The sequence below is a fragment of the Toxorhynchites rutilus genome, chromosome 2, assembly GCF_029784135.1.
Source record: "Toxorhynchites rutilus septentrionalis strain SRP chromosome 2, ASM2978413v1, whole genome shotgun sequence".
Lineage (NCBI taxonomy): Eukaryota > Metazoa > Arthropoda > Insecta > Diptera > Culicidae > Toxorhynchites > Toxorhynchites rutilus.
Window position 1 is genome coordinate 178,629,912 of NC_073745.1, and position 20,737 is coordinate 178,650,648.

Here is a 20,737-nt window from a genome sequence, read left to right on the forward strand (position 1 = left end):
TAAACATCGAGGCTGAACTTCAACAATCGAGCTGTGTCTCGCATCGGTCCACTACTGTTGGCAACAACAAACATCATGAGTAGTGTTACGGACCCAATTTAGATAGCAAGGCCGGCCAATAAACAAAATAATGTTATTGAAGTGCAAACGAACGCATAGAAAATTTATAGCCCAATGAATCACCAATGCCAGATACGGCCATGTGATTCATCCCTTTCTTATTTTTCTTTTCCTTTTGTATAGCTTCAGACAAGCGGTGCATGACGCACCAGAAAGTAGGGACAAATAAATAAACAAATTTGTGACCCGCACGATCCTCTGAATAGATCGTATTACTCATAGTGTAGCGCAGGCATACAAGATAGGAAATCACGTGTTCATTTGGGACCGTGAGCAGGCAGCATAGACAGATAAGGCGCCTGGAATACACAAAGACAACAAGGCACCAGGCGAAGGATGATTATTGCTGGTTATAAGCCTGGCCTCGCCCATTATCGAATATACGAAGGGCTATAAACAAAAATAACACTCTAAGCCGGCGATGAGTAATAAACTTTCTAAATTGTACCCCTCTAGCGAGAGCGACAGAGGGAATAGCTATAGGTCCGCAGAGATAAGCGGGTAGTAATTACATGTAGGGAAATAGCAGGCAGACAATCGATATGGGCTCGGTTGTCTGAGAAGGAAAGAGAGATCTCTTCTCTCCTTTATAGTCTTAACGCCTAGGAATGAATTCTTGGGTATATATACTCGGGATTCTGGCCTAGGAAGTCCAGTTCAGTTCAGTTCAGTTCAGACAAGGTTCAATTCACAAATTCACACGAAAAGTTCAAATTCATGTTAAGAAGCCAAATCAAGTTCAAAATTTAAGTTCAAATCGAAAAGTTCGATTTCAAGTTAAAAATCAATTATAAAGTTTGTTTTGTAAAGTCTTTATAAGTTGTTAAAATAAAGTTAGTAAAACCCTAAACACGTGAGATCATTCCAACCAACGAGACGAGCGCCCAGCGGTAATCGTGATCAGAGTTCCTAACAGGGAAGGAACTCAAAAAAGGGCAGATTGGTGATACCTTAAATCCGAAACCATTCACCAGCGTTGGCAACTAGGCGCCACGCATCCAAGGCCAGAGCTCCTAACAAGGAAGGAGCTCAAAATTAAAGGTATAAAAACATTCCCAATTTTCCCATCCGAAAGTAGTTACGAGTTTCACTCGGACGGACCAATCTGGAGCCGTCTGATTCTGAAACGTATTCGTGATTACGGGAACTTTGGAAGGGGCTTAGCCTGTAAGAGACAAAAAACAAGTCCAGGGAAATAGGTTCCCTGGCTTAGGAAAGATTTGACTCCCGTGATTCTTAGGCCTCAATTGCCGACATCTAGGGAAATAAGTTCCCTAGATTGATCACGAAGCGCTCGAGAGAGGACGAGCGAAAAGTCTTGCCTTCATAGCAAGCATCTAGGGAATTTCGATTCCTTAGATTATAAGTAGAGAGTTTCAGGCATGCTCTCTTTCTCTACTGCTGCTGCTGCTGCTGCTACTCAGTCAAATTTCTCATTCTTGTTGGACGCTCAGATCGATAAACATATGTGTTTCTAGTGTGCATTGCTGGTACTCCCTTTCACATCAACCAATACAATTGGATGCGGTTATGGAGGTAAAGGAGACAAAAGATCCGGTTGAGGAAGAGTGTATCGCAAGGTTCCACATGACAACATCCAGTGTATCAAACCCGCTATTCGTTGTTTAACTCACCGTGATGGTGTCAACGAAACCCTTGCAAACCGACGCACAGAAGCCGAAGATGCCAAAGCCAAGGAAAGCAGCAGCGACTCCGAAAAAACTACCGCTGCCAAAAAGTTAACAACTGCTACATCCGACTGAAACCTCACATTAGCACGCAGCAGATTCCGTACAACCCATTTAACCATTCCAGTCCTTTTCAGGACTTTCGATATTGCTTTGAAACGAAAGAGTTTAATTTATTGTTTTCCACTTATCATAAAAATGATATAAAACTACGATCAAAAATACTGTTTACTTTTACATTTTCTTTGATCATGTGCAACTAACAGGAAACTTATCACGTCAGAAACATACTTTCCATCAACCAACCTGACTGGATGCGGTAAGGGAGGCCAATGACATATGTATGTATGTATATAAGATTTTTCCCCCGCATGTTAAAAGTGGTTTGTCATGTACATAAAAGCGCAGCGTAGTATGTCAACTGCTTCCCGGTTAGAAAATAAATGAGCGACCCGTCCAATTTCAAACGCTTATTACTCATCCATTTCATGATGGATTGATTAGATGTTTGCATCATACGTTGTCGGCACTCCATAATAAGTTTTCACATTGAATAAAATAATATATATCATGTAACTAATAATCGAACAATTAAAAAATCTCAACCACTATCCAAACAGAAGATACCTAGGCCTGATTGATCGAAATTGACGTCATTTCTTTTTTGCGCCCGATTCGTTCGTTCACCGGCAAGCTGCATGATAATCGAGTAGGAGGCGCCTACTTCACTCATACCAAATGATATAAAAGGATGGAGCGTTCGTGGATTTTATTCATTTTTACAACGGACGTGGAACGGACAACAGTGGAGAGCAGCAGCAGTGGACGCGGCTAATATATAGACGAGCATCGAAGCTGTGTGGTCAATAGGCTAGCTGTGCCTCACATCAAGCTTCTATGGCAGTATAAGCATCGGCAAACTACTACTCTACTAGTGGCAGCAGCAAACATCGCGAGCGGAGCATTTTGGGCACGCTCTCTCCATCAGAAGTGCGAGCACACGCTTCTTGGAATCGTGAAAGTGCAGCAGTGAACTTCAAGACGAGCATCGAATCTGAGCGGCCAACAATTGAGCTGTGTCTCTTATCGAACTTAAGTGGCAGTAGCAGCAGCAGCTGCGGTAAACATCGAGGCCTAACATCAACAATCGAGCTGTGTCCCGCATCGGTCCAGTACTGATGGCAACAGCAAACATCATGAGCAGAAAGTTTCAGGCATGTTCTCTCTTTCTGCTGATGCTGCTACTCAGTCAGATTTCTCATTTTGTTCGACGCTCAGATCGGTAAACATATGTTTTTAGTGTTTTAAGTGTGGTCACATTAGATCAACATCAACCAACATGACTTCATGCGGCAAGGAAGGCAAAGGAGGGTCGAAGCGTATCGCAAGGTTCTACATGACAATATCCAGTGTATCAAACTCGCTATTCGCCGTTTAGCTCGACGTGATGGTGTCAACGAAAACCACTAAAATAAAAACAGAAATAAGCAGCAGCGGCTCCGAAAAAGTTACCGCTGCCAAAAAAACAACAGAAGTGAATTGTTGTTTTTGTTGCTCCATAAAGTTTTACGCGAGTAAATATGTCGGAATATATGTTCACGCAATATGAGCGCCAATCTCGTAAACGTGCCTCGGAGCTGAAACAACTTTCTATCACTGATACCGAAAGCTCGATTTGACACTGGTGAAATGAACAAAAAATACCCAACAACCAAACCAAACGGCCCTTTTCAGGGCCATCAGATCAAAGAGTTTAACAATATATTTTTTCAAACATCTAAAATCAGCATGCGACAAATAGCCTAACGTTATCCTACGTCAACTATGCGGTCGTGTCTCGGACACAACCTTCTGTGACTTTTTACTTCCATTTTTGGAAGAATGTAGGGAGTGAGAATTGAACTCGTGACCTTTAGCGTGAGAGGCATGGATGTTACCACTACGCCAGATCGACTCCCACATTTTCCCTTTATTTTCACATGAATTGGGTATCCCACTGACAGTTTTACTTGCGATTTTGCTAACGATCCTGGCATCAATCATAGCACCCGGCTGGCTACGACGCTTATTCGAACGATGCCTACTATGTTCGGCTTTCGCGAATTTATGTGAAAAAGAAGGGATGATTTTGTAGAATTTCATTCTTATTTCCACTACTCTCGCATGTGAAAATGCATAAGCGCCTTGATTAAGATGTACAATGCCATAGCCAATTCAATCCAATCGAAGTAGTTTTTGTCTGTGGCAAACCATAGCAACACTTTAGTTTGTTACAAATAGAATTTTCTTCAATTGCTTAACAACCGTTATAAAAACCAAACGTGTTAATAAACGTTCAGATATTTGCTTTGATCGTTTGCTGTTTTTCTTCAATCCGTATTTCGTTCACCCATTATCAAGTAGTAAAATCGACAAAGAGATTTCTGATGTTTAAAAATCATTAGGGCTATTCAAAATAAGATTTGGTGTCTAAACTAATAAAAAACTCACTCATATTACCATATGTACTATTGCGATAACAGGCACTTCTCCTGTATATCACATATTTTTATCAGAAAACGTACTGGGAGATTGGGAGATTCAATTAATTTATAATATAAACCAATACATGAATTTAGAAAAAGTCGTAACATAACTCAAAAATATTTGAAAAAATCGATACAATCGGTAATCGGTAATGAATTAGAGAGACTTTAAACTCTGAGAGTTCATTCGTCTCTATCGATACAAAATCATGCGAACAAATGATATAACCGATCTTTTTGACCGGTTGATAGTTCTAGTGATAATAGTAGAAAATTCTGACTGATATCATACCTGGAATACATCCTTGTTTGTGTTAACATTGATTTCGCTCAAAGGCTTCTCCATTAGTTGAAGTGGATTAATTACGGATGAATTTTGTTTCTTCACGATGAATGGCAGTAATTCTCCTTTCAATGTCGAAAATCCAGATACCTGAAAGGATTCAATTTCTTCATAATCTTTATACCTTTTTTAAAACTAATACTATTTTTTCTTCTTCTACTTGGTAAATAAATAAACTAAACAAATCGCTTACAACGAAATTGATTTAATACTAACCACGTCCAGGAAATCTACAATCCACTTTTTGATAACATAAACATGCGTATCCATCAAATCGCTACGAATGTCAACAGCTCCATAAAATCGCAATAAGTGGCCTGAAATTTTGAAATCTGTTTCAAAATCACTAGCAGAACCCATAAACACCAAGCGTGTTGAGTCTGGACAGGTTCCAAATAAATCCTTGTCCGATTTATGCTTGGTTTTTGGTCCTGGTACTACCACACTGGGATGGCTAGAAGGTAGCATCAATCCAACAATAGATGCATTTTGTTCTCGGAATTGCTGCAGTACCGGGTATAAGCTGTATTCAACAATGATATCACACGAGACCAATACAACGTCTGTCTTAATCCTGATAATATATCATATATCAATGAACAAGGTAAATAATCGTGTTGCATGTTTTGTACCTATCCGATATCTGTCTTAATGCGTCTGCCGTGCCAATATCCGAATCTCCCGAGATTGTGTGAAAATCGATTCTTAGCTTAATCTGCGTTTTTTCTAGTTTCTGTTGAATTTCCAATTTTTCGTGCTCTAGTACAATGACTATAACTTCTGAAAATTAAAAAATAAATGTAATGAAATATGATCACCCAGGAAGGTTTAAAACTTTCCAAGCTTGATACATCAATGAGAAATAACGTGTATTATAAGTTATACAAATTTTACCTTGGAAACCATGTCGTTGCAGCATCATCAAAGAATACCAAATGAGCGGATATGGTCCAACTGGCAATAAACATTTCGGTCTTCCTTCTACAAGTTCCGGGAAACGATTACCTCTACCAGCTGCGAATACAACCGCTTGAAACTCAGCCGCAATCATTTCAAATAATTTTGTTGTGTTGTCTGGTACAAGCTCGGGATAACTTTACGTTCTGCTATTAATTTTCGGAAGATTTAATAACATTCAATCATTGACTAACATGTTTATTTGACTTTTTTTTATTTTTAAATTCAGGAAAAGTTTTCAGAGAAAATGACACTTGTTTGAACACTGAGCTGAAATGTATATAATATATGTTATACTGACCCAAAAAATTGGTATATATAACGATTTTTTTTGGTAAATATTACCAATGATTAGTAAATTTTTGCAATACAAATTATTCGTACATATCAAGGCGGTATAATAAGGTGGAACGTTATGTCAGAACTGCTGTTCAGCCATTACTTGAGTTCGAATTGACAGCGGTTAAACGAACGGCTAGAGTTTTCCGAGAAAGAGGATAACAAATGGCATGCAATGAGGAGTGCATGCCGCTATGTGTTTGCTGCGCATAAATGTTGGTTTTGTTTACGCTGTTGGCATCATTGTAGTGTTTTGGTGACTGCTGCAAGTTATTGTCTGCATTGCTGTTCTACGGGACGTGAGGGTTGTTGCCGTTGCTGCTGGGATTGGAAACTCAGCGATTGTGGGAGCTTTGCTAGTGGGTATATAAAAGAGGTGGCTCTTAATAACCGGTGGGCTTGTGCCGTATTGCTTTAGCTGAAGACTCGCCTGATCGTTCGGGTTGTGAGACACAACAGCTAGTTCGATTGAAACCAGCCCAGCGTAGGTATATGTTGGTGGGGACCGCTATGTAGCATAAAGATTTGATCTACTTTGTTTATAAACAAAAAAAAGCCGCTGTCATTTTTCATCCCCTCTCGCATCATCCATGCCTTATCCTCATACTGTCGAAAACGAACCACCTGTCAATTCCAGCTCCTTGGTACATATTACACAATAACCACACTGGAGAAATAGTTTAGTAAAAGCAGCTACCAAATCTTTAGTAACCAAAACATTGGTAGAATATACAAATGTTTTGTAAATATTACCAAAATTGCGTAAAAGCGATGTCAGACGCAATGAACGTTCCTACCAGAGATTCGTAGATTTTACTTCATACCATTAGTAACTTTGTTTTTTTGTCATACCTAACATCTGTGATGTGCGCACTTTGCAATCGCTATTTCTATTTTGGAGATGAAGCGATTCGGAGGTAAGCATTTTGTTGATGTTACGTTTCATTACATATATACATATTTAATATTATTAACATATGTATTTCTTTTCTTCATAGAGACACGAGAGAACAAAATGCGGATGAAATGGGCTGGTGCTACCGACACTCCCTAAATAATGCAAACTAGAGCGATGCAGCAGGAAGAGGAACGGGAACTTTCCTCCTGTACGCTGCTCATAGAATAAGTTATATATTATTATTATTATGTATTCTAAATATGTGGAGTTAAATGTAATCAAATAGAATTTTTAAAATTAAAAATCATTATTAAAAAACATTTTTATTATCCCTGATGATTATCTCTCACAAATGAGAAGCAAAATTTTCACTGATATTGCACCAATGTTGAACCAACAAATCGTAGTTTGTTTGACGTTTGTGCCTACCATTTTTCTTTCGTAATATGTACTAATGATTAGTAGGGTAGAAAATGACTAGAGAATTGGTAACATGTACCAACAAATTCGTCGTATTTACTAACTATTCCTCTCAGTGCATGGTAAACAAATGTCAAACTGGTCAGTATAACCCACTATAAACGGTTGGTTCAACGTTTGTTTAACATATACCTTAAACATATATGAAATTTGTTCAACACGATGTCATTCGTCAGTCCAACGTCGGTTCAATGGTATTTTGATCAGGTATAGAATCGTAGTATTTTCTTTTCAATTGTAATTAAAATATATATTTTTTAAATTTATTATAATCAATAAAAATTATAAATAATTATATCTATATAAATAAAATTGGAACTCGAGGAAGGAACCGGTCGATTTGATTCGTCAGATCAGCTGGTGTTTGCATCATCAACTGCTCGTATCAACGCTGTCCCCCGACTTTCGGCAGCCACTATTCAATTACTACTATTGCTACCGGCATTATTATACATCCCAACCATGGACGCTTGTATCACAGATGCCGGGGATGTTATCGCAGGCTTTTTGAAGCAGCCTATTCTGCTGGTAAAACAGTGGATGAACCGGGTATTTGTTGTTACTGCTACTGCTGCTGTAACACAGCCGTACTTCGGGAGATTTTCCGTTGTGGTACCGCAGGAGCAGACAGAAATTCTGGTAGTTTTTTGTTCCAGTTCAGCTTATAGAGCAGTTCCATTATTCGCAAGTGGTTTTCCGTGTTATGCAAGATTTGACTGGAAAAACTAAACAAATGCATTAACATGTGACAGTCATGTCGCGACCGCCAATATTATCCATTGTGATCAATGGATAGGCTTCAAATACGAAGTCTCAGTCTAGAAGTTTCTTTGCTAGCTACAGTGGGGAAAACTCATTAAATCCCTTTCTGCAGCTAGTCAATACGTGGGTGCCAATCACGTAATGCGGCGTTGATTCCACACTGCGACACTCTCCCGGCTCAATGGAAGCGCGTCCTCACGCTATCAGCGGAGAGAGAGTGCCGACAATGTTCAGCTCGCGATGTTACTGCTGCTGCTACCGACGTAGACCGATGCGAGGCAGAGCTCGATTGTTGGTTGTCCGGATGAACTTCGATGTCCGTTGCTACTGCTGCTCCTGTTGCTGCTGCTATTGAAGCAGGCCGATGCGACACCTAGCTTGATTATCGGCTGCTCAGGTTAGCTCCGTTGTTCGCTGCTGCCACTGCTGCTAGTTTTTCTTCCAGATGTTGCTCGTATCACGTCCGTTGTCAGAATGCCGGCTGCGCGGAATGGCTCGCGCTTTTATAGCCTGGCTCATATTTTCCTTTCATCTGATTGGTCTATAGTTTTCATGGCATGTTTTTCATGCTTTTTTTATTATTATTATTATTACTATTATTTCATTTGGTATTATGTCAGCTCTGTACTCTACAATCCATCTCACCCCTACTCTTCCATAAATTATTATTATATTTTAATTTAGTGGAAATTCCTCTGTTGGTTGAAGGAAATGCAACTGCAATATGTTAACGATTAAAGAACATTTCGAGGTTTCGAGCATAAGCCGTATTATCTCATATATCTCGTTTTAAGACATTTCCAAATGCTCGTAAGAGCAAATTGTCGCACCTTGTCATGAGTAACTATTTCATTAAGAAAAAAAATACAATCCATATTGTTCAATTTAAAAACTGCTATAGCTTATTTCGTTTCTTCATCTTGTCTTTCTATAGCTAGACTGAGGGCTAAGGAAAATAGATTTTAAAGTTTTGATACCTTCATTCTCCCAGGTTCCAATACCTCTGAGATAGCGCTTTGGAGACATGGGCGAATGTCCTTGGCTTAAGCCTGGCGTAAAATTGTACCAAAACAGTTTTTAGTAAAAATAAAAGCATCCACATCTAATTTGGTCAGGTCTTTGGAAACTCGAATTATTGGATCCATTAAAAATTCGGTTTTCGCGTGAAGTATTATTATTGAGCGCTATGTGAGAAATGATTTTTAACAGAGTTTACCAATCCAAGAAAAGCTTTCCCTTCTACTACAAAACCAGGTTGTCTGACGTGCTGTTTCCGAAAAGCGCATTTCCTACATCAACTTCGACATCATGAGTTCGCAAGCTTTTAACACATTCTCTTAGTTTGCATCGTGCTCTCTTTTTCTGCCGCACATTGTTATGTCGTCCGAATAGTTCAAATTCTTGAAAAAGCGAAATTGAGAATTTCTTCAAAATTGAATCTGATTTACTTCCCATTTATCTGAATTGTAGTCTTCGTGTGCAATTTATTTTTAGATTTCTCACACTCGACATCTGTCACCTTTCTGTTCACCGGAGGCCGTCGTTAATCTTGCGTATAGTGTGATGGACAAAATACTCATATGTCAATAAACGTGGCACTCTCGGCCGTTCGCAAAACAAGCCGACGCTCGGTGATAAATGTTTCCGCATCTCCAGCAATTGGAAGTATAATCGCAAAGCTGATTCCTTCTGAAGAATTGTTTTCGCACTCTTTCGATGCCGTGGTTCGATCTCGTAAATTTTTTGCTACCTAATAATAATGAAATCCATTTGGTACTGCTGCTGCTAATGTCTCTCATCGACCATAAATCCTCCGAAACATTTCCTCGTTGCTTTTTCCGATTATCCTGTCTCATATTATATCTATAAGATCCATCGTCGTTTCTTGTTTCACCCAATTGGAGTGGTCTCATTCTTCTGTAACAAGAACTTTTTTAAACAACTCTGACTATACCCTTCATTTCTTCATCCAGCCAATATTTGCCAATATTTGAATCACTGAATACTTAATTGCCGTATTTGATCCTCAAATTGCTCTAAACTTCTCCACAATATAAAATTAGCACTCCATAATCCCATAAAAAATGGAGATTAAATCTGATTAAATTCTCTCATTTACCTGATTCTGATCTTCGTGATGCATCATTCTTTGTGTCCAACCTAATTAGAAATAAAATCGCGACGTTGGTTCTCTCTGGAGAATGCTCTTCCTGCTGTTTCCGAAAAGCGTATTTTCCTCTATCAACTTCGATTCGGTTCCGAAAATCCTCTGCGTTTTCGGAGGAATTCTATCTGATCTTTGTGAAATGCATTCAATGCTGCTGTTGCTGCCAATGCAACTCATTTAAACTCCTCGTTGCTTTTTGGTTTTTCGGTCTCATACTAAACTAAAACTACTAGGATTAAACTAAATTCATTACATCTTCCATTGTTTATTGTTTCACTCAGTTTCGGTTGCCTAAACCCCTTACCTACTTCTATAAGTGTAAAAATTACTGTCTCCATTTCCATTTCATTCGGTCCAAATTTGTCAAGTTTTCAAAACTAAATACCTAATTGCAGTATTTAATCCCCAATTTGTTCCAAATATCTCCACAATATGAAATTGGTACTTTACCTGATTTTAATCTTCGTGATTGTCAAATCATTTTTCGTATCCAACTCAGTTCATATTCCATTCTACCATTCCATATTCCAAGATATGCTACATTTCTGTTCACTGGAGGCTCCTAGTCAGGATGTCGTTTCAAGAGCCGTAGTTAATCTTACAAAGAGTTTGATTGTCAAACCCGCGAAATATATCCTGAACAATTCAACGTACGGTGATGAACGTTTCCACACCTCCAGAAATTGTAAAAAAAATCACGACGCTGAATAATACTAATACTCTGAATACTCTTCATTCTCTTTCAATATTATGATTCGGTTCCGGAAATCTTCGACGTCTTCCATTGAAAGCTATGTGATCATTGTGGAATCTATTTGATACTGCTGCTGTCAATGCCTCTCATTGATCATTATTATTCGAAAATCTTCCTAGTTGCTTTTCTCAATTTCTTGATCTCGTACTAAATTTATTTGATCTCTCGTTATATCTTATATCACTCAGTTTCAGTAGGCTAAAACCCTTATTCTTTTATAACTGGACTACAGCCTTCATTTCCTTATCTAGTTCATAGTTGCAATGTTTCAACGCAGAAGCCAACGCTTAAGCAACGTGCTACTGCTTTAAGAGGTGCCTTGACTAATCATCAGCAGTCTTCCTCGCTGTGACAGAGTTGTACATTGAATCGACAATTCATCGGGTCGAGCTAATGCATTTGGAATGGAGCGATTTTCCATCGGATCATTCTAGATTATGAAGCTTTAGTCCTGACTTAATTTTAAATATCCCGAGCTTCGTCAGCGGTGATGATTAGCTGTAACTCGAATGCTTGTCAAAGTCGACCTCGCCATCCAACTTTAAACATTCCTGTATGCTGAGGGAGCCTACCGTTCATTATTATTGTTGTTGAAACAAGAAATCATCGCATGTTGTACTGGTCAAGGCCTGATCGAAGAGAATGCCTCGTTGTACTCTGAGATTTGCTACTTATTTGTCCTTTCAGAGCCCATTGATTAGATTTGTTTAATCTCAGAATTAGCATTCCATCTATTTCCATCGAAGCCTAAAACATTCACAGAAATTCGTCAATCTCCACCGATTCTTTTATTCTTCTTCTTGAAACTTTGCCCATTTCCATCGAATTCCAACATCAGATAAATTAACTTTATTTGCGGGAGCTCCGTCTCCGTCCGTCTAAATTTGCGCGACTGCGCGATTTGTTGAAGCCTGACGGAAGTTATAATTGAAGTAAATGCCTCTTAATACTGTGAGACTTACAACTTTTTGAATTCCTTTGAAAATTCTATTGGTGTCAATTAATTATTTTTGTTTATTCTCAATATTAGCACTTCGTCTATTTCCACCGAAGTCTAAAATATCCATAGAAACTCGTCTATCTCTACCGAATTTCTATTATTCTTACCTGAAAACTCCGCCTATTTCCATCGGAGCATAACATCAATCAAATAACTCACTTTGCGGGAGCTATCAGTCCGTCCATTTTGCGCCATTGTCGCGACCGCCAATATTATCCATTGTGATCAATGGATAGGCTTCAAATATGAAGTCTCAGTCTAGAAGTTTCTTTGCTAGCTACAGCGGGGAAAACTCATTAAAACCCTTTCTGCAGCTAGTCAATACGTGGGTGCTAATCACGTAATGCGGCGTTGATTCCACACAGCGACACTCTCTCGGCTCAATGGAAGCGCGTCCTCACGCTATCAGCGGAGAGAGAGTGCCGACAATGTTCAGCTCGCGATGTTACTGCTGCTGCTACCGACGTAGACCGATGCGAGGCAGAGCTCGATGGTTGTCCGGATGAACTTCGATGTCCGTTGCTACTGCTGCTCCTGTTGCTGCTGCTATTGAAGCAGGCCGATGCGACACCTAGCTTGATTATCGGCTGCTCAGGTTAGCTCCGTTGTTCGCTGCTGCCACTGCTGCTAGTTTTCCTTCCAGATGTTGCTCGTATCACGTCCGTTGTCAGAATGCCGGCTGCGCGGAATGGCTCGCGCTTTTATAGCCTGGCTCATATTTTCCTTTCATCTGATTGGTCTATAGTTTTCATGGCATGTTTCTCATGCTTTTTTTATTATTATTATTATTACTATTATTTCATTTGGTATTATGTCAGCTCTGTACTCTACAAGTCAGACAAGGCTTACTTACAAAATTTTCTCCCTAGAAGGACACATTAGAATATGGCACCACACTTGCATCAGTATTGTCGGTTCCTCTCTCAGTTCCCGCTGGTACTGCATTTGGCATATTCGTATCAGATGTATCATGATATACTTGAGCGTCATGTTGTGGTAAATTGGCAGATCCTGGATAAGCAATCGGATTGCTACGCATCACTGGTAATTTATTTGTGGACAGATACATGGATACTTATATAATGCTATATATATTATAAAGTTATATAAAACATGTATAGGATATCATACTTGAGGCTTACGACGAATTTGTCGTAAAACATAACAAGAATGATCGGATCGGACAGCTCCCGTAAGAACTTCTTTAGCACCGTGGCTACACACTCCGGTGAATAGCTGATCTGGGTTTTGATTAGATTTTCGTTGAGTGAGTCACGCAGTTTAACCTCATCGTGGTTTGGTGACGTCGTCCGATACAGATTATACAGATCCAGGTTCAAGTTACACATCACTTTCTGTTCGAGCTCGTTGCAAAGTATTATGACGATCTGCGGCGCCGGCAGCTCGGCCACGCTAAACTGCTAGCAAAGACCAAGTCCAAAGGCCTGGTGACTACGGCTGGTCAACGTTACCGTCCTACTGCCAGTTTCCGTTGCGCACGGTTCATGCCCCGTGGCCGAGTACTGCTGATGCACTATGAGATTACACTGCAAGTATTGCTGACATTTATCACATATAATCGTCCACCAGATCAAGCGGATGTTTATCGGCCGAGTTATCACCATCTTCGCCGGTTATTCCCAGCACGATACCTCTACCTCCACTGGTGGTTCGCAAAGTACCACAACTGTGAATCGGTTTCTCTGCGCTCTGGGCGATTAGGTGGACCATATGTAAAAACCTATAATACAGCAACGAAATGAAATGATAAGTCATAAAACAAACGTTAAAATGCAATGTTTAAAAATTATTCAAAATAACTTACCTTTATTATTGTTATCAGCACGGCGAAAATTGAAATAATGACTGATAGTTTTTCGCGGTTGCCAGAGGTGACAATTGTCTGAGTTACCAATAACGCACAGTAAGGGGCTGTCCACATACCACGTGGACAGAAAAAGCACGGTTTTAGACTCCCCCTCCCCCTCCGTGGACAAGCATGGACATTTTCATACCCCTACCCCTGTTAGTTCACGTGGACATTTTTCCTTTTAAAATTAAAATAATTGAGGAAATAATTGATTTGCGCCTAAATTCCATTTTAATTCAATTTAAGTTGTTTTTATTTCAAATTTTACTTGCTGTACCCTGTACCTGCTTTGTTGTGGCCCATTGTTCTTGTATGGTAGAGAAATGAGTGGCATAACAAAGCACATGTTTTTGTGAGTTTAATTTTGAAACATTTGTGAGTATACAATATTTTTTGTTTTTCCATTATCAGGGAAGATATAAAGGCTATTTGGTTTGCTAACACGGAAACACGCAATGTAAAGTTAACCAGGTGAGGAACAATCCGCATCTGAATATACACCCTTATTCTTGTTTACGGCCGTATCTGACTTTCGTTCGAAAGATTAGATTCGAACAATTTCGAAAAATACTTTCTTGTTTTCGTACGAATCCGTTCGAACAAGACCTTTTTCGAACATTAACATTAGATGCAAGATTTCATGCATCAATAAAATTTCATACAAGATTTCATCAAAGCAACGGTGAAAGTGTCGTCCATACAGTGATCGTTCGTTAATTTTGCCGGAAAATCAACCCAATTATTGAATTTCACTAACTGGACTGCAAAACAGCAAAAACAATAATAAAAAGTACACAAAGAAATGAAATATTAATAATGTTCATGAATAAGCTTTGCTCAGTGGCGATATCGTAACCAATGAGGTACATCCGAGGTGCGATTATTGCTAGTTGAAAACTAACAACTCGCAAGCAGATCGGTCGAACCTATATTTGATCCGATACAGGTGTTTTTGACGTAGGATTACGTCTTTCGGGAACATATTGGGGTACAAATTGAAAAATGAAAATCGATCGCATCGTGAAAAATGTCCAATTTCAAACGCTTGTTACTCATTCATTTCATGATGGATTGATGAGATTTTTGCATCAAACGATTACGGCACTCCATAACAATTTCTCACATTGAATAAAATAGTATATATCATATAACTAACTATCGAACAATTGAAAAAAATCAACCCCTATCTAAACAGAGATACCCAGTCCTGATTGGTCGAAACTGACGTCATTTCTTTTTCGCGCCCGATTCGTTCTCTCACCGGCAAGCTGCATGGCAATCGAGTAGGAGGCGCCTACTCCACACATACCGAATGATATAAAAGAAAGAAGCATTCGTGGATCTCATTCATTCTTACAACGGACGTGGAACGGACAACAACAAGTGGAGAGCAGCAGCAGTGAAAGCGGCTAATATATAGGCAAGCATAGAAGTTGAGCGGTCAAAATGCGAGCTGTGTCTCACACCGAGCTTCTATGGCAGCATAAGCAGCGGCAAACAGTAGCAACGGTTGTTGAAACCGGTCTACTACTAATGGCAGCAGCAAGCATCACGAGCGGATCGTTTCAGGCACGCTCTCTCCGTCAGAAGTGCGAGAACGTTGAGGTTATCGAATCTGAGCGGCCAACAATTGAGCTGTGTCTCACATAAGTGGCAGTAGCAGCAGCAGCGGCGGTAAACATCGAGGCTGAACCTCAACAATCGAGCTGTGTCTCGCATCGGTCCACTACTGTTGGCAACAACAAACATCATGAGTAGAGAGTTTCAGGCATGCTCTCTTTCTCTACTGCTGCTGCTGCTGCTGCTGCTACTCAGTCAAATTTCTCATTCTTGTTGGACGCTCAGATCGATAAACATATGTGTACTGGTACTCCTGTTCACATCAACCAATACAATTGGATGCGGTTATGGAGGTAATGGAGACAAAAGATCCGGTTGAGGAAGAGTGTATCGCAAGGTTCCACATGACAACATCCAGTGTATCAAACCCGCTATCCGTTGTTTAACTCACCGTGATGGTGTCAACGAAACCCTTGCAAACCGACGCACAGAAGCCGAAGATGCCAAAGCCAAGGAAAGCAGCAGCGACTCCGAAAAAACTACCGCTGCCAAAAAGTTAACAACTGCTACATCCGACTGAAACCTCACATTAGCACGCAGCAGATTCCGTACAACCCATTTAACCATTCCAGTCCTTTTCAGGACTTTCGATATTGCTTTGAAACGAAAGAGTTTAATTTATTGTTTTCCACTTATCATAAAAATGATATATTGGGCTGTTTCAAAAGTTTATGATTTGCTCAGCATCTACTATCCTACACGCGAATGATATGTCCACCCATACCTATCATCGCTCACGCACCGTGTTACAGTCGAATACGACCCATCCACATGCCTATCTTATGTCTAGCATAAGGCATCTCAAGTGTTGAGAAAGTTCGTGCACCTCGAGGAAGGTTCTTTTGAAACAAATCAATAGAAGCCATCCTATGCGCGATCAGTGTGACTACCCGCACATATCATCGCTCACGCACACCGTTGCAGTCGAATGTGACCCATCCACAGCGACTCCGAAAAAACTACCGCTGCCAAAAAGTTAACAACTGCTACATCCGACTGAAACCTCACATTAGCACGCAGCAGATTCCGTACAACCCATTTAACCATTCCAGTCCTTTTCAGGACTTTCGATATTGCTTTGAAACGAAAGAGTTTAATTTATTGTTTTCCACTTATCATAAAAATGATATATTGGGCTGTTTCAAAAGTTTATGATTTGCTCAGCATCTACTATCCTACACGCGAATGATATGTCCACCCATACCTATCATCGCTCACGCACCGTGTTACAGTCGAATACGACCCATCCACATGCCTATCTTATGTCTAGCATAAGGCATCTCAAGTGTTGAGAAAGTTCGTGCACCTCGAGGAAGGTTCTTTTGAAACAAATCAATAGAAGCCATCCTATGCGCGATCAGTGTGACTACCCGCACATATCATCGCTCACGCACACCGTTGCAGTCGAATGTGACCCATCCACATGCCTATCTTATGTCTAGCATAAGGCATCTCAAGTGTTGAGAAAGTTCGTGCACCTCGAGGAAGGTTCTTTTGAAACAAATCAATAGAAGCCATCCTATGCGCGATCAGTGTGACTACCCGCACATATCATCGCTCACGCACCACGTTGCAGTCGAATGTGACCCATCCACATGCCTATCTTATGTCTAGCATAAGGCATCTCAAGTGTTGAGAAAGTTCGTGCACCTCGAGGAAGGTTCTTTTGAAACAAATCAATAGAAGCCATCCTATGCGCGATCAGTGTGACTACCCGCACATATCATCGCTCACGCACCACGTTGCAGTCGAATGTGACCCATCCACATGCCTATCTTATGTCTAGCATAAGGCATCTCAAGTGTTGAGAAAGTTCGTGCACCTCGAGGAAGGTTCTTTTGAAACAAATCAATAGAAGCCATCCTATGCGCGATCAGTGTGACTACCCGCACATATCATCGCTCACGCACCACGTTGCAGTCGAATGTGACCCATCCACATGCCTATCTTATGTCTAGCATAAGGCATCTCAAGTGTTGAGAAAGTTCGTGCACCTCGAGGAAGGTTCTTTTGAAACAAATCAATAGAAGCCATCCTATGCGCGATCAGTGTGACTACCCGCACATATCATCGCTCACGCACCACGTTGCAGTCGAATGTGACCCATCCACATGCCTATCTTATGTCTAGCATAAGGCATCTCAAGTGTTGAGAAAGTTCGTGCACCTCGAGGAAGGTTCTTTTGAAACAAATCAATAGAAGCCATCCTATGCGCGATCAGTGTGACTACCCGCACATATCATCGCTCACGCACCACGTTGCAGTCGAATGTGACCCATCCACATGCCTATCTTATGTCTAGCATAAGGCATCTCAAGTGTTGAGAAAGTTCGTGCACCTCGAGGAAGGTTCTTTTGAAACAAATCAATAGAAGCCATCCTATGCGCGATCAGTGTGACTGCCCGCACATATCATCGCTCACGCACCACGTTGCAGTCGAATGTGACCCATCCACATGCCTATCTTATGTCTAGCATAAGGCATCTCAAGTGTTGAGAAAGTTCGTGCACCTCGAGGAAGGTTCTTTTGAAACAAATCAATAGAAGCCATCCTATGCGCGATCAGTGTGACTACCCGCACATATCATCGCTCACGCACCACGTTGCAGTCGAATGTGACCCATCCACATGCCTATCTTATGTCTAGCATAAGGCATCTCAAGTGTTGAGAAAGTTCGTGCACCTCGAGGAAGGTTCTTTTGAAACAAATCAATAGAAGCCATCCTATGCGCGATCAGTGTGACTACCCGCACATATCATCGCTCACGCACCACGTTGCAGTCGAATGTGACCCATCCACATGCCTATCTTATGTCTAGCATAAGGCATCTCAAGTGTTGAGAAAGTTCGTGCACCTCGAGGAAGGTTCTTTTGAAACAAATCAATAGAAGCCATCCTATGCGCGATCAGTGTGACTACCCGCACATATCATCGCTCACGCACCACGTTGCAGTCGAATGTGACCCATCCACATGCCTATCTTATGTCTAGCATAAGGCATCTCAAGTGTTGAGAAAGTTCGTGCACCTCGAGGAAGGTTCTTTTGAAACAAATCAATAGAAGCCATCCTATGCGCGATCAGTGTGACTACCCGCACATATCATCGCTCACGCACCACGTTGCAGTCGAATGTGACCCATCCACATGCCTATCTTATGTCTAGCATAAGGCATCTCAAGTGTTGAGAAAGTTCGTGCACCTCGAGGAAGGTTCTTTTGAAACAAATCAATAGAAGCCATCCTATGCGCGATCAGTGTGACTACCCGCACATATCATCGCTCACGCACCACGTTGCAGTCGAATGTGACCCATCCACATGCCTTCAGGCATCCGAAAATTTTTTAATGAAAAAAAGAGAAGTCACCACATGCAGCACTAAGCTGCAGTAGGACTTCTCTTCTAACCACAACAACCGTACACGTACCCCATCCACATGCCTATCTCCGACACTCGGCATGGACCTTCAAGTGCCCGAAAATGTTTAAATAAAAAAAAGAGAAGTCACCACATGCAGCACTAAGCTACAGTAGGACTTCTCTTTCAAACACAACAACCGTACACGTACAAGGCCAACCTTCAAGCATGGGTAGTCTGAGAGGATCGAAGTGTACACCTCTCTGCAACTCGCAACTCCCAGCCTGTAAACCTATCGTTTGTAGGAGGTCTCAGGTGTCCAGATGCCACGCAACACGGTGGACACGCAAACGCGCACCACCTCTACGTGCTGGGCTCATCCCTTTTCGCTCGCAGCTACTCAGGGAATCCAGTCACACATCATTTGAGGCCTATAAGAACAATCTCATGTATGGAGAAGATGGAACACACAAAGACTTTCATCTTGGGACGTGTGTTCATCAAGCCGTGCGCCGGGGCCTTCGCACGTTTGACTATCTTCAATGTTTTTCCACCACCGAAGGCCGAAAAACACCATTACGCATATACGCTACCTAAGCAGCGCATATAGTTAAATTGGTAAATATAGGCGGCACTCAAAAATGTGTACATCGCACAATGATTGTACGATGTGCAATATGCGTTCAACTTGTCGGTGTTCATGTGTCCTGCAGTTCACATTCTGACGCGCAATTTGCTGCGGTCTTCATCGATCCACGAGCCGAGTGTAGTCACACATCATTTGAGGCCTATAAGAACAATCTCATGTATGGAGAAGATGGAACACACAAAGACTTTCATCTTGGGACGTGTGTTCATCAAGCCGTGCGCCGGGGCCTTCGCACGTTTGACTATCTTCAATGTTTTTCCACCACTGAAGGCCGAAAAACACCATTACGCATATGCGCTACCTAAGCAGCGCATATAGTTAAATTGGTAAATATAGGCGGCACTCAAAAATGTGTACATCGCACAATGATTGTACGATGTGCAATATGCGTTCAACTTGTCGGTGTTCATGTGTCCTGCAGTTCACATTCTGAAATTGAAACACGGGTTGAAATTTGAAACACACACTTGGAGAGTACGTTCGCATGTAAACATACGATGTACAGGCCACTCCTGGGTTCTTAGAACCCATCGCACTTGCAGAATGAACATCACGCCGGTTTCATCACTTGGGACGTATTTTTGTCATCATTCGTCCAAAGATCGTGTGATCGGCTTAACCTTTAGCTCACTAGTATGGGGACTCGCCAGGGGGCATCTGTACGTTCACATGCGCACATGCGAAGTACGAGACACCGCACCTAGTCCAACAGATGAGATCTATAACGCCGGGTCTAGTAGTTTCGAGCCGCGCACACACTGCAAGGTATGGCCCCTACAATAGGATGAAAGTTCGAAGGCCCCGGCCCTTCATCCAAGTAGTAATACCTTTAGTGCAGTAAGGAATGGGAATCCCATCATCGATCCAAAGACCGAGACGATCAACCCTTTCCTTCCAATCCCATCTCACTAGTATGGGGACTCGCCAGGGGGCATCTGTACGTTCACATGCGCACATGCGAAGTACGAGACACCGCACCTAGTCCAACAGATGAGATCTATAACGCCGGGTCTAGTAGTTTCGAGCCGCGCACACACTGCAAGGTATGGCCCCTACAATAGGATGAAAGTTCGAAGGCCCCGGCCCTTCATCCAAGTAGTAATACCTTTAGTGCAGTAAGGAATGGGAATCCCATCATCGATCCAAAGACCGAGACGATCAACCCTTTCCTTCCAATCCCATCTCACTAGTATGGGGACTCGCCAGGGGGCA

The 20,737-nt window shown here is 41.3% G+C and overlaps 1 protein-coding gene, 1 non-coding gene and 1 pseudogene across 5 annotated transcripts in view; 1 reads left to right on the forward strand and 2 right to left on the reverse strand.

The window, feature by feature from the left end:
* LOC129770006 (translation initiation factor eIF-2B subunit gamma) overlaps window positions 1-20,737 on the reverse strand; it is an 87,923-nt gene that overhangs the window by 12,617 nt on the left and 54,569 nt on the right. Inside the window, exons 1-5 of one of the 4 annotated variants that reach the window (XM_055772583.1) lie at window positions 5,935-6,921; window positions 5,571-5,779; window positions 5,309-5,456; window positions 4,893-5,250; window positions 4,626-4,766 (exon numbers count right to left, since the gene is read on the reverse strand). In XM_055772583.1, the coding sequence (XP_055628558.1) occupies window positions 4,626-4,766; window positions 4,893-5,250; window positions 5,309-5,456; window positions 5,571-5,727 (804 nt within the window). In that variant the 5' untranslated portion in view covers window positions 5,728-5,779; window positions 5,935-6,921. Of the gene's footprint in view, window positions 1-4,625; window positions 4,767-4,892; window positions 5,251-5,308; window positions 5,457-5,570; window positions 5,783-5,934; window positions 6,922-20,737 lie in introns of those variants that run through there. The other 3 variants (XM_055772580.1, XM_055772584.1, XM_055772581.1) reach the window with 3 other exon arrangements.
* On the forward strand, window positions 14,733-14,874 carry LOC129772063 (U4 spliceosomal RNA). Its single transcript, XR_008742556.1, has one exon. It is a non-coding gene; the product is annotated as a U4 spliceosomal RNA (small nuclear RNA).
* Window positions 19,506-19,658, reverse strand: LOC129772328 (5.8S ribosomal RNA; annotated as a pseudogene).